General features: G+C 51.4%; 1 protein-coding gene across 6 annotated transcripts in view; it reads left to right on the top strand.

Moving 5' to 3' along the window:
• The first annotated feature begins 9 nt into the window (after nucleotides 1-9).
• The window catches only part of RNF150 (ring finger protein 150), a 109,892-nt gene continuing 93,134 nt past the window's right edge, over nucleotides 10-16,767 (top strand). For all 6 annotated transcript variants that reach the window (XM_012726944.1, XM_004685193.2, XM_012726945.1 and 3 more), the window contains exon 1: nucleotides 10-213. In XM_012726944.1, coding sequence (XP_012582398.1) covers nucleotides 201-213 — 13 coding nt within the window. In that variant the 5' untranslated portion in view covers nucleotides 10-200. The remainder of the gene's footprint in view (nucleotides 214-16,767) is intronic.

The raw sequence follows: 16,767 nt of genomic DNA, 5'->3' as shown, positions 1-16,767 counted from the left end.
TGCTGGCCAGCTCGGCCCACGAGCGCCTGGCCTGCGACCCCAACACCAAGTTCGCCGCCCCGGCCGGCGGCAAGAGCTGGATCGCGCTCATCCCCAAGGGCAACTGCACCTACAGGGAGAAGATCCGCACCGCGTCCCTGCAGAACGCCTCGGCCGTGGTCATCTTCAACGTGGGCGCCAGCACCAACGAGACCATCACCATGGCCCACGCGGGTGAGCGGCGCGGGCGGCCCGCGAGGGGGGCGCTTCGGGGCGCTAGTCGGCGCGGCGCGCGGGAAGTTGGGCTTGGCGTGGCGCGGCTGGGTTTACTCCGGAAAGAGGACTCCTGTTGGGGGGACCACAGAGCCGCGTGGTCAGCCACGCGCTCGTGGGCTCTCCCAGGTGGGCTCACTTTCCCAAGGCGGGTCTGGAAGGTGGGGTTGCAGGGCCAGGCTCGGATGTCATTTCAGGGGGTGACCGGCCTGCAGCTGTTTGCAACTGGGGTCCGATCCCCTAGCTCTGGTTGGGTGCGAGCCCCGGGGATGTGTCTGTGCCGGCGTTTGTCTAACTGGCAGCGGGTGGGGTCAGTGGGGCAGACAGCTGGGCACCAGGAACTTGTCCTTCAAGTGGGGTTTCAGCTCCTCCTGGGAGTCAGAGGCCCCTGCAGGGTTGAGGCGCTTCACAGATAATGTTCAGCCGGGAGCTCTGCCCAGCTGAGCTGTCATGTCACCCGGGCTGCTGAGGTTGGGTGTGAGGGCAAAGAATAACTATCCGCCACAGCCTGGAAGAGCCTGTGGCAGGGAAATGGGCTCCATGCCCCGTGGCACCAGCCTACACTGGCACTCCCCTAGGCCTGGAGGGGAGCTTGGCTTTTTGGTGAGAATGAGAAAAACAGTCAGCTTTTCTTAAGTGACAGGGTGCAAAACTAGAAATACCTTCCTCCCCTGAAACTCAGAAAGGATGGGTATGGCTGTGTGGTGCAGCACTGCTGGCTGGGCTGACCGAAAACAGAAGTCCTCTCAGCCTGGTGCTGGGGAGCAGGCAGGCGGCAGAAGGGTCCTCCTGCCCCAGCGTTCTGCTGGGCTGGGAGGGGGGTGAGGGGGTGGCGGCTTCCGGAGAAGGAGGAGGAGGGGTGACAGCCTTCTCTGACCCCAGTCCCGTCCTCAAAACCCTTATGGTCTTGAAAAGCCCAGTTTGAATGAAGTTAGGCTGCTGAACGGGAGCTCAAGACCCGCAGCACCCATGGCCAGGTGAGGTGCTTCCGCACCGGGTTCTCATTCCCAGCGCCCAGTCACCTGTTGGTGAGGTGGAGGAGCTGCCTGACGGGTAATCAGCACCTGCTGTGTGGACCAGGAAGTTGAGACCCAAGCACCAACAGGTGGGGTGGGAGAGGCTTGGAGCTTCTGCCACAGGCTCTCTACTCAGCTTCCGGACATTCCACACCCTCTTGAGCGAGAAGGTTTTTTGGGGGGTGGCGGGGGTGGGGGGAGCTTGTACTCTGCCCTTGAGCCACAGGAAAGCAACATAACTGGGTCAAGGATTCGGAGAACGGTGAGGTGGAGCTATGCAGCTCACTCACTTAGGGGCTACCTCGCCTGGATGGGTGGAGTGAAGGAGGGTCTTTAGGCTCTTTAAATTCCCAGCAGATTGCTAGCTGAGTGCGTGATTCTCCAAGTGTTTCTTTGTACGTCTGAAATCTCAAACTTGGCCTCTTTGAACACAGAGGCTTCATGTGTCTGTCTGAGTCCGCTTATGGCTTGCCCAGTCTTAGAGAACGCAGTAAGCTGGTTTTCCATACAAATGATGCTCAAGACACCACGGGAATGTTTTATTAATAAATGGACAGTTAAAGACTCCAGAACACAAAGGAAATTCTCCACCGTCTCACTGCTGTTTCCAGTGATGTGCTGATTGCTGGGATAACCCCGGCTCCAGCACCCGGCCGCTGCGGCTGGATTGTTCGCTGAGGCCCGGGGTGCGCTGATTCCTGCCTGAGTGGCCACTGCAGGCCTCGTGGCCGGCACTTACTCTCAAGTTCTTCTGCCTGAGTCTCAAACGGTGCCAGCCTGGGTCTTTAGGTCTGTTATGCTGACTTCCAGAACGTCAAGGTTTTGCTTTTTCTGTTCAATTTGAGTTCAGTTTCTAAATTCACTTTAGATGCCAACCAGAACCTTATTTTATAAACATGGAGATGATCTGCAGAGGATTCTTACACTTGCATTTTTTTAAAGATTTATTTATTTATGCATACAGAACTAGGGTACAGGCTAGAGGTGCAGGGGTGGTGAGAGGATTCACCAGAGACGGTGGGGAGAGTGACGAACAGGCAGAGTGACGAAGCCCACTGCTGAGGGGAGCAGCGGGCGGGTCAGGAGAGGTCTGCTGCGCCCTGTGGGTCAGCTCCCGGGCAGGAGGGGTGATCGAACTCAAACGAATAGCCCTCTCTCTTAGCCTCAGAAGCTCCACTTCATGTTAGTGTCTGCCAGTTTCTAGGCACAGTGTGCCTTGCTGGCTTGTCCACTGTGTAGATCCCAGTGTTAGTCTTTGTCATCCTGACTGCTTCACTACATGTAACGCCCTCCAGCCCGTCCATGTTGCTGAACATGAACTCTGCCTTCCGCTGGGGAACGGCCCATGGTGGGAACAGGCCACCCGCCCCTGGCCCGTTCTCTGCAGGCACCTAGGTTGCACCGTGTCATACTCTGTGAGAAATGTTTCCATACACATTGTGGAGCACAGAGTTTTATGAGTTGGTGGTTTCATGTTCTTCCAAGACCTGCCAGCGGCCTTGAATTATTCAGGGAAAGCCCAGATGGTTTTCCAGAGTGGCCGCACCAGTTTCCACGCTCAGCAGCAGGGTTAGGAAGTAGCATCTTCACTATGGCTTTCATTTGCATTTCCCTGGAATGGTGAACACTCCAGTGTCTCTAACACTCAATGTTCCCTTCCCCTGATTATTTCTTTTTGAACTTCAGCTCATACACTTTTGACCTGAGGATGGGGAGAAAAGGGGACAAAGACGTGAAGGGAGGGAGAGATCAACACAGAAAAGAAGTCCACCTCTCCCTGTGTAAACAAGGCCCGGAGGAAGGACTGACCCCTAGCCAGCCTTGCCGCACTTGGCTGTGAAGGAGCAGCAGGAAGGCAGAGGGGAAAGCCAGGTAGGAGCAGTCTCCACCTGTGTGAGCCCTGGACATGAATTTCCCGGTCAAAGAAAAGCAGCTAGACTCCCATGGTCTCTCCAGAACTGGCACCACACCTGTGGAGCTTCTCATACAGGTGACCCTCAAACAACGCAGGTGCGGGGGCGTTCTCGCTGACTTCACATTCCACACCCGGGCTTCAGCCAGCCCACTCTGACGCTGGTTGAATTCTTGAAGGCAGAACCAAGGGTTGAGAAAGTCTGTCTGTAAAGGGGCCACCACAATTCAACCATGTTGATCAAGAGTCTACTAGTGTAGACTAGAGTCTATATATATACACACTCTGAGGAAAGCAATGCCAGAAATGTCTGGGAGCGGCTGAAAACTCATGAATTAGGGGTGTGGCTCCAGAGCAAACCACTTGAGCCTGTGGAAGACCCTGCTTCCTCGCTGTGTGACTTGGGGCAGGTTCCTCGACCTCTCAGGGCTACCTTGTCCTTTGTGAACCAGCTGCCGCAATCTTTTTACAGGACGTGCATTTTCCTGGGCTGTTTACATGCAGCATCCTTCTCTTTGGGTAGGGATAACACAGGCCGTGGGCGCTCACGCTGGGCCAGGCGGGCTGTAACATCTGTGTGGGGATTTATTTGATTCGCACACTGGTGCTGGGTCTGGAGTGTTACTGTCCCTGCTTCACAGACAGTGAAACTGAGGCCCAGAAGGGGGAGGAGACTTTACCTGGCCCCCAGGTAGAAGGAAGGGGCAGAGCCTCAGACCTGGGCCAGCACCTGCATCTGCGCCGAGCCTGCCGAATCCCTAGCAGGGCTGGGTGACTTGACAAGGGCATGGACGTGGGGACGTCAGTTCTCCCTTTCGGGGTACTTGGGCAAGCCTGTAGGCACATGCACTGTTGAGGTTGGAAGCCTGAACGTCTGTGACGGGGAACAGGACTCGGCCCTGATGAGCCATGCCTCTGGGGCCACCGCTTTTGCTACCCAGGGCCTTGGTTCCACACTTATAAGTCGAGAGAGTCGACAAATTAGTCGCTCACAGCACAGTGTGTATTCTTGTGTCTTCAAAGGTCAGGACATTTTTACAGAAATCCAGATCTCTGCCTGGATCTGTGTGCCCAAGGCTGTAGGTGGCCGCAGAGAGCAGCGCTGGGCCAGTGTCTTTGCTGGCCCAGGCCGGCGCCACCCAGTTCCCACCTGGCCAGGGAGTCCAGCTTCGGGAGTCAAAGTGAGGTCAGTGAAGAGACGCTGCTGAAGACAGACTTGGTGAGGCAAGGGTGAACCGAATAGATATGGAAGCACTTTCCAGGGCTTGCAGCTTGCCCGTGCCTCCTGGTGGAGTTGGTCTTGAGTGTTGTGGGCGCTGGGCCCTGGAGGGGATGCCTGAAGGGCCTCCCCAAGCCTGAGAACCAGGACTGCCTCCCTTGGGTTTTAGGAAATGTTTGAGAGTCTCCGGTTTCTGCTTCACTGTTCTCTAAGCTGCCTACAGAGACGCTATCGCTCATGTTAATCTGCTCGCCCAGAGCAATCCTGCCCTCCCCACCTGGTGCTAATTTATTTATTTGGTGCTGGACAGATGCTCCTCACCTGTCCCTCCTGTGGCAGGCAGGATATCCAGTGGCCCAGGACGCCTAACTCTGTCATTAAAGCCTTCCAGGCTTCCTTCGGTCTCGGCCCATGCCGAGCAGTGGCCTGAGCATTTCCAGGAAGCATGGCTTGGATACTCATGCCAGGCCACCGAAACACGTATCTGAGCGGTTTGGAGAGATCCTGCCTTCTAGTCTCTAGTAAAAACCTCACTTTGTCTCCCCTGAGGCCTCCGTTCTTTAAAGTCGTCTGCTCACAAAGAGAGGAATTTTATCACCATGAAATCTGGAAAAGTCTGGAAAGAACCCGGGACTTTCTAACTCACTCTTCTGCCTTTTTAGAAAGTGTTGATAATACTTATAATGCACAGTTAACTTGTTCAGAAACCAGATCAACTAGTGAGGAGAAGGTCCTTGACCGCATTTATTGCATTTATGAACATGAAACGTAATGCCTAGGGAAATGGCCCCTTGACTGGGCCCAGAAAGTCTGTTTATGCTCTGAAGGGGGATTCTGTGTGTACACTAAAGAGGCTCGGTACCTACTGCCAAGGAACTGACGTGACACTGGAGTTCTCTGTATCCGATCGCGTAAATTGAGAGATGCTAATTTTGCATTAAACTGAATAGGATTTGAATTTCATTTTATCTTAGCCACTGAGAACCATGTTAGTAATATAAAACCCACAGAAACAGGGCAGCCTTGTTCATGCTTTTCCCCCACTAGGCAGCGACTGTGGTGGCCCTGTTAAAGGGAAGCCTGGCCTGTAGGAATTATGTTACCAGAGTCATCACTTTGCAGCTTAATTTGTGGTAGGGTAAGTGTGGTTATTCGATTGAACTCAATAATGATGACTAGCGCTAGCTCTTATTTCTATACAAAAGGGAAAATTCTTTTACCATTTCAGAAGTATTGATTGTCACTTAAGTATCCTTTAAAAATATTTTACAGTTTCATTAGTGGCATTTAGAAAAACTTTCAGTAGGAAGATGCATTTGTCAAATGAAAGTTTACGTATTGAAATGTTAGCTTTTTGCATCGTGGCATGAGCGTCCACTTCATAATGGACATAGTTTCCGAAACAGCTGTGCTGTAAAGTGCCTGCACCTCCAGCCCCCAGCACCTGCTCACCTACCTGGCTGCCTCATGGGAATGCTCATTCAGGTGTTTGCCCTCTGCCTGCTCTCACCAGAATGTAAACACCACAGTCAACAGGGCTGCTAGAAGTCATCTTAGCTGGCGTAAAGTTCCCAAATCTGGAAGACTCCTGGGTGCATCGAAAGTACTCAGATTCTGAGATCTGTTCGTTAGCCTGGAGCCGAGAAACACAGACGGTGTCAATGTTAGTCTCTAATGCCATGAAAAAATGCAGTGCCAGGACGCATGTTTTCTTGCTTTGACTTGTGTAAACGAAGTCAGGAGATTCCAATTGGAGTGTCCCGCTGAAGTGTTTACTCATCTGTAGCCTGTGGCCTGAGCTGCTGTAGCCTGTGGCCTGAGCTGGCTGCCTGGTTTCTGTCTGGGCAGAAGAGGAAGACGACGTGCTGGTCACCAGCAGAGGAGCATCAGGCTTCGAGAACTAACCAGCCACAGCTCCGTGGCCTGCGCTTGTTGCCTTGCAGCTTTGCAGTACGTGTAGGCCCCACCTTCTTTTCAGTGATACATACTTTCTAGAAAACTGAACATTGAAAATACAGAGCATTTAAGAAGAGAGAGGAAGGCCATAGAAACCAGGCATTGTCCAGCCACTTACTCGCCGTTATGTGATGCAGACTTTTGCCATTTGGGGAATAGATTGCATATATGTTTTTGGAGCTTTTTCAAACTTAGGGTCCATTGGCAATGGCCTTGCTAGTTCCCCCCCGCCCCCCGCCCCAGGTAAATGGAGCGGCTGCGCACATCCCCTTGTGCCTGAACGTAGGCGCACTGCCCAGCCCGTCCCTGCCTGTGGACTGGCCTCCAGAGCCGCAGAGCTCCGGGGGATCTGGGCGGCCCACTTCGTGCCATCTGGGACACACCGCCAGTGAGGCCCCGGTGGGGCGTCCGTGCTGCTGCTTCCCTGTGCCACCTGACGGCCAGAGAGGCCAGTTAGACAGTGGTAACGGGGCGCCAGAGGAGGGGAGCTGGAACTAAGTGTCTGGGCCTGCAGGTGGGGTGCTCCCTGGCTGTATCCCCACGTTTGGGCATGTTCAGTGTGGAGTTCGGCACCCCCACCCCGGGGGTGGCCTTCCTCACAGGGTCTTTACCATGGCGGGTCTCATCTTCCCTCGGGGGTCTCATTACATCCCCTGGGAAATGATGAGCAGGTGCTTCTGGGGGAACCTGCTTTACATGCTAATTCTCCCCCTGGGCACCCATTAGAATCACCTGGGAGTGGAGGCACTGTTAGCCTCATGTGTAGGTGCTGACATCTGTTGGAGGAGACTCCTGGGGTGCTACCGTGAAGCCAGGCTGACCCCCGCCCCACCCCGGGTTCCTGTAGCCCGACTCTCTACTAGTGAGATTTGAAATATGGCTGTTTCTTTGGTATCAAAATCCTTGTTGCTTTGGATTTCAAAACCCAACATGGAAACCCTGGGGTCTTACTGCTTAAGTGAGAAGTGAGAGTAACAGGTCCCTACCACCAATTTTTGCAGAATCTGACCCCCAGATATTTGCACACTCCCCCGTTCAGTCAACCCCTTCATCTGAGTGTTTTCTTTGACGACAGTAAACATATCAGCTCTTCCTCCGCCCCTCTTGCCATTACTTTCCTTTATTTTTCTTCACAGTAGGTATTACTACTAGAAATCGTCATCATTTCTTTCAGTAATCGACTTGATTACTGTCTTTCTCCCCTGTGAGACTGTGACCTCCATGAGAATGGGGTTGCAGTCTTGCTAACAGCTGTGTTCCTAGAGCATGGTACAAGAACCATGTCCGGATTTTTCCAAGTGAAGGGAATAGTAAATGACAAGTGGCTACTTTGGATAGACCAAGATGTGACCTTTAGGACAGTGAGCAAAAGCTCAAATTTCCTCTTAGATACCAGGAGTTGGTTAGAGCAGTTGAAGTTAGCTCTAGAACGAATTTGTTTATTTGTTTGCGCCCTGCACGGCACCCACCCTGCGCCTGATGACCTAGAACGTCTCTAGTCCAAGTATTCGGATGCCTTGTAGTGCTGAGAACCCACGCATCGAGCCCTTGTGGTAAATAGTGGTGTTACCCTGTCGGTTTAAGATCTCCTTCCTCTAGAAAACACGTGTTGTTCCCTTGATGTCTGCCTTTCCTCAGTGCTCGGATGTGTGAAATAACACAATTATGCTGAGATTAACTCCCCACCTAGTTCTCCGGCTGGACGGCGAACCGACTGAGGGTGTTTGCACAGCCTGCTCTGCTCTCTTGTACCTTGCACATGCTCTGGAATGACTCCCTCCATGGCAAGACTGGGTGATTGTTCTGGTTAATCAGGACCCACCTTGACACCAGTCACTGTAGGTACTTGATTTTAGACAAGTGTTGAAAGAAAGGGTACCTCTCTGGCGTGCCCTGCGAATTCTGACCTCACAGGACAGGGAGAAGATGTCCCCTAAGAGGGCAGTGCTCAGAAAAAGCGCAGTGTGATGCTTTGTTCTACTTCAGGTTCTGAGGTGAAGATGTCATTGTCTCTGCCAGGCCCCTGACCTTTGAGTCTGTCTTGAAAACCTACCCACCTAATTAAAAGTCAATTCTTTTAAATTAAATTAGAAAGCCTTCCTCTTTTTGGTAATGCTAAACGACTTATAGTTTGACTTCCTCCTGTCTGAAACTAATCAACTTTCTCTTTTCTATCAAGATGCTATATTAAGTATAGCTTAGCTTATTACTCATAAAAGGCTTTTGTGTTTTATTAATTTAGTCATATTGTGAAAAACACATTGTTGGCAAAAAGGGGAAAAAGACATTTTCTTTAGCAAACTAATTAGAATTCATTTTGAATCACCACATAACTGCGAGCCTGGTTGCTGTTTTTATATTTAGCCTTTGAGAAGGTTGCACATAATTGCTGCAGTACAGGGTGCGCATTCCAGAATGAGAGGTGTTTGGCATTACAGTGAACATTTGTGTAAGTAGATGAAGCCACTGGAATAGAGCAGCTGCCCTGTTGTGTTAAAGCAGTTGTGGTCCCCAGACTTGTGAAAAACGATTCTGCTGTTTCCTGCTTGTAGTTGACCACATGCACCTCTAGAACAATTGACGAAAGCAGCAAACAGGAAAACAGCTCCAAGCGTGGCCCTGGACCGACTTGAGTTCTGGTCAATGAAATGGGGCGGCAGCTTTTCAAATGAACCACGGCCCGAGTAGGCCTGGAGGGGCCACCGCCTCGCCTGGTCTCTTGGTGCGACCCTGTCCGGAGGCCGACGGTGGATGCCACAGACTCTCCGTCACTGGCCACGCCCCGGGCCGGCTCAGGCTCCACGCACTTGTGGCTTTCGAGGAGAGGAGCACGCACGTGGTGAGGCCGAGACTTTGCACTTGGCGGCTCGCAGCCGGCCCACCATTGTGTGGCGGGTCACCTGTAAGTGTGGCGTTTACCTTCACGTGACACGCTCCACCTGAGAAAGCCCAGTCGCAGGAACTCGGTGTCAGCCAAAGGCCGCGGGTGACAGTTCACGCGCCCATCGGCTTCTGCCCCCACCCCACACCTCCGTGGCTGGCGTGAGCTGAGGTGTCCGGGAGCCCAGGTCACACGGCCAGAGAATTTTTTCTCACTTTCTATGACTCATGTTTCAGTTATTTATGAGGAAAACATTTCCTTGGCGATACTAAGCTGTGTCAGTATCTCTGTCTTTCCCCATAACGTTGAGTAAGCTGGTAACTTGCTGCTGTTCTGAAGTGTGTATTTCCAGCAATGTCGAGCTTCTGTTGCATGGAAAATGTCGCTTGCTGAAGTTTACAGTAAGGTCTTCTACTGTGGATTTAATTAGTATTAGTCAGCCCTTGCCCGCAGAGTATGGGAATGCTTTGGGAGTATTAAGCAAACTACTTATTTTCATAAAGTGATTTATTCCTGTTCGTTAAAAATGGCCTTTCTGAGAAAATTGAACAGATTCCTTTCTGGTAATGCCATTAAGGGAGAAGCGTCTATTTGCATCTCTCTCCCTAAATATTATTTTTAGTTCTAGAAATCATTCCTGTTATGTTCATCCCACTGTGTTTTTCCTGAATTCATAATTACTGTTAACATTTGCAGAACAATATCAAACCCCATTTACCTGCAACAGATCTCAGGGTCGAAATTAAAGACTGGCCAGGGCTGCTGTCAGCATGGGGCTCGAGGGTTGTGTCGATGCGTGCAGCGTACAGTGATCCAGAGCTAACTGGACGTGGGTGGTTCATGTCTCAGAGAAGCTTCTCTTGCTCCTTAAGCTGCTGTATGCTTGATTTTAAGTAAGATTTTCTTTCAATGCGTTTGTGGTTATTCATGCTCAGGAATCCGTTTGTCTATTTTTAGGGTTCATTCTGCTGCTTATTTGAACATACAGCCCAGTGCTTTCACTTGTAAGTTTCTCATGAGTATCAGCTCTCCTTAAGTTTTTTACTCCTGAGTGTGTATATGTTATAGATATACATGACATTTCCTCAAGCACAAACAAGCCACTGTGGCCATCAGATGGTGAGTTTGTCTCCCTGTAGATGAGTGGATTTATTGTTTCTCTCTGTAATCTCAAAATCCCCCAGGTATTTTTTTACTTAAACATAAAAGAAAGGCTTTTCATAAATTTTAAAGTATAAATAAAAGCAGGCTAAAAATACCTTAAAGATCAAGATTAATCATTGTATTTTATTGATTAAAATTATTAATCATCGTATCAGTGAAAACCAGAAAGCCCCAGCTGTTTCCTCGCTTTGCTGGCGGTGCGTGGTGCAGCAGATGAGCAGCAGGGCTGGGGGGACCCCCCGCCCCTCCGTGGAAGAGCCAGAGCCCCCCAGGGCCCTGTCCCCAGCCTCGGCGCTGAGGGCCTTCCCATGCGAGAAGCCACCCTGCCTGGGACACCAGGCTTCGCGGGTGCTGCCTAGCTGGGGTCTGGCCCCTCCTGGAACGTGGCCCTCCGGTGACTCCCGGGGTGACCCCCTCCTGGGACACCTTCAGCTGCAAGGTTTAGTTCTCCAGCAAGGATGCGAGGTCCCCAGAAGCACTGGTCTTTTTTAGTGTCCTGCTAGGGCAGCTTCTGCTGGGCTTCCAAGCATCTTTCCTGCTCACGAGCCATTTGGGGGCGCCTTCAAGATGCCAGAGAGGAAACTGCAGGATGCTGTTAGGACCTTGCCTCCTGGCTCTTGGTCCCTCCATCCCGGCAGCCTAGGGCACCCCCCCCCCCCAGTCCCTGGTGACCACAGCACGTCCCAGGCTGCTCCTTTCTTTCAGGGGCCCATGGTTTGCACCAGAATTGGCAACTCCCCACAAGCAAAAACAAAACACCAAACTGCAAATGCTCATCAGGGCAAGTTCCTTTCCGGATCTTGGCCCCTCCTGGCCTGCTGCTTTGTTCTCCAGGTCTTTAGGTGACTGTTGATGTCTGTTTTGTTATGATTAGTGGGGAGCATATTGTGGTCAAGAGCTCTGTCTGTCTGGGGGCAGCCTCCTTCTGTGTTTTGCTGCCTCAGTTCTCTGCCTGCTCTTGCCCTGGCTACCAGACCTTCCTGTCTACCTTAAATGCTGCCTCTTTTCTGAGGACACCCCTCTGTCCCTCGCCCTCCGAGGTGGAGGCTCCCCTTACTTGTCCTGTCAGACTTCCTGCCATGATGTCTTACTCAGCGGAATGGTCTGTATCTCCGGTCAAGTGTGTATCTCCATCACGGCCTGTTAGACTGTAAATGCCGGAAGGCAGGTAGCTCCTTCTTCGTCTTGATTCCTTTGAACTAGCGGGACAAAGACCAGGACGTTATACGGGCAGATGCTCAGATGTTTTATGGAGTTGAGAGGCCTCAAGGCCCTAGCTAGGGGAGTCCTCTCGCGGGGTGGGGCTCAGTGTCCTCGGTGGGATGGAAACAATCCTGCCACGTGTGTTAGAGTATGAGAGAGAAGATTGGGACGGGTAAACAGCGACACAGACCCAGTCAGCCCCTTTTTCCTTAAATTTTATGACATCCTTATCCTCACTGTGTCTTGCTGTGAGCCGTCACCCGGATGAGCTCACCAGCAGGCCTCAGACCCCTCCGGGGTTAAGGCTTTTGGCCTAACTACAGGTGAGATCAATAAGCTTAACAGTGTGCCCCAAGTTGCACAGCCGACTGGCAGAATTAGGACTTGACTCAGGAAGCCCAGAGCCAGAGCTGTGGGTGTGTATTTTGGGTCAAACATGTTTGCTTTAGCCTAAAGCTAACTGTTAAAAAAAGAGAGTCGTGCTTCCTTCTGACTTGCACGAAGGCTGTGGGCTTCCTGTGTAAATTCAGTGAATCTGTAGTAAGTTCCTTAATATAACCAAACCTCTGTTTTTAACTTGAAAATGGGGGTACTTACTAAATTTCATTGGTACTAAAATGCCATAGATGTTAAAAGAGAACAGCGTTGTGTGGATTCTGGGGTGGGGAGCTATTGCAGCTTTGATGGGTATTGATTGTAGCAGCCTCCTGATTTCAGAGGTGTGAAGTATGAGAAAAAAATCTTAGAATTGATGGATACACACCGTACACTTACCACAGGACTTTGTGAGAGGATGCATGTGAGGGCCTGAGAGCAGAAGCTGGCACGTGCTCGCTGAGTGCCCAGTGGTCATTAGCTGTGCCGCTGGGCAACGTTGGCCATGTGCCAGCAAGTCTTCTCAGCAGCCGGAGTAACCGCGGTGTAACCACAGAAAGTACTGAGGAGAACTTGATATGAAACTAGAAAAACACCGTTTTAAGGAGACAGCCCCGTGCGTGCTGGTGCCAAGCAGGGCCTGTGAGAATGTACCGAGGTGGGAGAACGCGGGGGAGGGCTGGTCGACCCCAGGGCGGTCTCCAGATGTGGCACATGCCCGGATGGGGTGCTAAAGTGGGGACCCCCGAGTGTGCTTTCTCTCTAGTGGGTGCTTCTCCATGCTCATACTTGATGACACTCCACGTGGAGAGCCATCCCACGGATGTCACCCGATGCCACTCTTGATTTCTAAGAGCACTCAGTGCTAAGATCCCAACTTTTCATTGTGTTTACCCCAACTTGTGTGTTAGCCATAGACTCTCTTAACTTTATATATTTCAGGTAAAATAATGGACCTTCAAAGCTTATATACCCTCGGATTATATTTAATATACTGTGTGTGTGTGTGTGTGTGTGACATAGCACTTTCCTCGTGTTGACTTCATTTGACTGTTGCAACAATCCTTCATACTTGGAAAAAATGTTCGTATCTCGGCAGTTCCTACAGAGGAAGGAATTAAAGCTCACAGTGTTTGGGTCATTGCCAAAGGAGGACTCAGATTCTCATCTTCTTTACTCTTGATTCAAAAGGGGTTCTCACTGGGCGGACATTTACTTAGCAGCTATTAACTGAGCACTTAATTTGAGCAGGTTTATTAAGTCCATGCAATGCAAACAGCAGGAGACCACCTTTTCCTTAAAGCGGTCACTGTCTAGCAGACAAGAAGGCTGGAGTCGATGTGTGGCATCACTAGTGTGAATACAGCGCTCCAGGAACGCCCAGGGCTGACTAAGCTTAGAGAATCTGGGCCCTCCCTGGTGGCACAGTGGGTTAAAGTGCAGCATGGCAAGCTGGCTGCAGCTGCTTCAATCCAAGTTCAGCCCCTGCTCCAGAGGTGACCACATGGCCCTGCAGACCTCTCCTGACCTGCCTGCTGCTCCCCTCAGCAGTGTACTTCGTCCATCTGCCTGTTCTGCTCCCCACTCTGTCTCTGGTGAATCCTCTCACCACCCCTGCACCTCTGGCCTGTACCCCGGTTCTGTATGTATAAATAAATACTTTAAAAAAAGATTAGAGAGAAGCTACACAGAGGTCATTTTAAAATGAGAATTGTGAGGAAAGCGGAAGGTGGGGGTGGTAGTTTGAGCAGAGGGAGCTGACCCTTAATTTGGAAACTTTCTCTAGAATGGTCCAAAGTCAACATCAGGTAGGTTGGCCAGTTTAGAGAAAGCTTCATTTAAAGTCATCTCTGGGTAGGAATTTGGGGCTTCTGTTGCTAATGCTGGCACTGAAATCCCCAGAAAGGGTTGCTAGTGGCGAGTGGAGTGAAGTCAGAATGTTCTCTAAGTTAACCCGTGCACAGCAGGCGCACAGGTCGGGGCTATGCAAGGGCACAGTGTGCCATGATATCCGGGCGCCGGGCTTGACAGGGTGAGTCAGGGAACTGCAGGTGGAATCTGGAGGTGCAGGGGTGTGCTTGGGGGAGAGGTTCAGAGATCAGCACAGCCCACCTTGGTGCTGAAAGCATCCGAGCTCCTCCCAGGCTTACCAGCCCTCCGCTGGCTCTAGACTCTGTGGTTGAGTGACTGGCGCTGTTTGTCCCACGGCAACTGGGTATTGCAGCAGCCGTCACTTCTTCTCTGTGAAGAGACAGACTTTGGGCTCCTCTCCGCACTACAGCCAGTTTGGCTTTGGGGTATTGAGTGGGAGGGCCGTAGCGCCCTCGTGGGTATGGTTTGGCACCGGGCTCCGGGCAGCGACGCCGGGTCTCGCCCAGCCCTCACTGTCCCTCCTGTGCGAACTAGCAGCGCTGACACAGACACTGTGACTCCGGGAGACGGCTGCCGCCTCTGCAAGCCCAAGTCACCATCAGGCCCGCCACCAAAGCACCCAGAGGTCTCTGCCCTTTGGGCCTCTTTCCCCTCTGTTTCCACCCACCCTGCCACCTCTGGGAGCCTCAGTTGTGCAGGTGGCTTTCAAGGGGTCGTTCTAAAGGTAAAATCGTGTCTTTCCCCCTGAAAGCACCGGGTGTTGCACTGCTCTTCTCCCGAGCTGCGACTCAGCTTCAGCTGCCACTGGCTTTCCTGGACTCAAGGCAGAAGACAGAGATTTTGCCCCGAGGATGGTGTCTGGCCTGTTGCCCCGGGCAACTGCAGAGGCTCTTGGGGTGTACTTGGGGCCCTTTGCTCCTTCCTGTGACCTGTGACTCTGTGTAGGGAGCAGCAGCTGCCAAACCTCCACAGACCTAGGGTGAGTCAGTGAGGGAGGTTCCCAGACCAGTAGAACCTGACCTTCCCTGTCGTCCAGCCGCTCACCTCTTCCTTCCCCTCCCCCTCCCCTGTGGACTGAGTGTCCAGAGCGACCCTGCAAATTGACCTCCATCTTTTTACGTGTGTGTGTGTTTTATTTATGCATACAAGGACTGGGGTGTAGGCCAGCGATGCTGGTGATGAGAGGATTCACCAGAGACAGCATGGGGCACAGAACAGGTCTGCCTTGATCTTTAATACAAATTAAATGGATGCCCCAGGCCTTTCTGGTTGGCACTTCATGTAAATGGAATAACCCTCCTGCCTGAAGGACAGACTCAACATCTAAAACTTCCGCTCTGGTGTTTCTGAGATTTCCTGGCAATAGGTCAACTTAATTATGTTTCCACCAATCTCGTTAACCATTTCTATTAGTTGTTTTTTTTTTTTTAACTGCAATTCAGAAAATAAATTTAGAGGCTTTTGCAACACTCTTCAGCATGAAATAGAAGAGAAGAATCCCATGGTATGAGCATGCTGTGGGTAGCTGGTGCTTGGGGAAGGGCTCATTACGCTCCCATTTTGTATGTGAAAGGTCACATGCATTTAAAAGCTACAGGTTGAGAAATTACAAGCCACTGGGATGAGAATTTCGCCGTGGATCACTGCAGTTTTTCTGGATGAAAATGCCCAGAGTGTCTCGCATGCCACCCCAGTTTAATGCCAAGTCATGGGGGGCCAGGGAGGTGCCTCTGCTGTCCCAGGACTTGTGCAGGAAGCCAGCAGGAGGACTCCTGACCAAAGGCCACACGGCCCCTGGTGCCATCGGTATCTTCATGGTGAGGACGACTGAGAAATGCAGGAAAGTCAATACATACCCGGGAATCCGCACCCACCCTGGTCTCCCCAGGCTCAGCTCGAGCCCCAAGCACCGAGGTCGCGCCCGTCTGCCTGCAGGGGAGTGGGCTTCACCTTCATGGTTCTGTTCATTTTTGACCACTCTTTGCAGACTCTGCGGTATGCGAGATGTCCCAGCCGTGGCTCTGTAAACGTGGAGCTTCAAAGGCCTTCTCGGGAGTAATGGGCAGGCCAGGGCCATGGGACACTCGTGGTCACTGTGCTGATGCCCAGCTGGGGCAGGAAGGCAGCCTGTATGGTGGTCTCTCTGCGTGGCCTGTTGGTATTTGTGAGCACAGCCACTTACGGAGGAATTTCCAATGACAGGGTGAAGGTGATCTCACCTTTTAATATTGCTGGAGAGCTGAGGAAATTTTCCTCTATTACTCTTAATTCTTCTCCAGCTGGTCAAGGAGCTTTGTAGCTCCTTGTATAAGGAGAATAAGGAGGCTGGCGGCTCAGAGTAGAAGTTTGTTCTGCCATGGAGATGGGTTTCCCTGCAAGGAAGGTTATTTCTAGAGATGAGCCTAACTTGGGGTCCTACCCCTAATTTTCATTCCTCTGTGAAGAGGTCACCCTTCTTATAAACTTGGGGGACCTCACTAGACCTGAGATTGAAATCACTCAGATGCCAAAGTGGCATGTAAGGATGCCTGTCCTTCAAGATGAAAATGCCCCCCAGTGTTCTGGGGGGGGGGGAGAAAAGGGCCAGGGAACAGTGTTTCATGTTCAGCTATTTCTTTACCTTCTTATTTCTTACACGCTGTGTCTTCTGGCCACGATGACTTGGTTTTAGAAGGAAGATCTAAGCAGTGAAATCCTAATCAATACTTACTGTACATGTTGACAGGACTGATGTAGACTTGGTAGGGAAAAGCTTTGAAGAAAAGACTAAACGTGCTGTATTTGCCTCTGTGCTTAGCTTTGCAAGCTCATCAAAAGCTCTCCGCCAAAGAGGAAATGCAGATGGCCAACAGGCATATGAAAAAATGTTCAACATCACTCGTAATAAGGGAGATGCAAATTAAAACCACAATGAGAT

The sequence above is a fragment of the Condylura cristata genome, unplaced genomic scaffold, assembly GCF_000260355.1.
Source record: "Condylura cristata isolate star-nosed mole 26May11 unplaced genomic scaffold, ConCri1.0 scaffold00018, whole genome shotgun sequence".
NCBI lineage: Eukaryota > Metazoa > Chordata > Mammalia > Eulipotyphla > Talpidae > Condylura > Condylura cristata.
The sequence above is the reverse complement of the archived record's forward strand: the minus strand, read 5'-3'. Positions and strand labels throughout refer to the sequence as shown.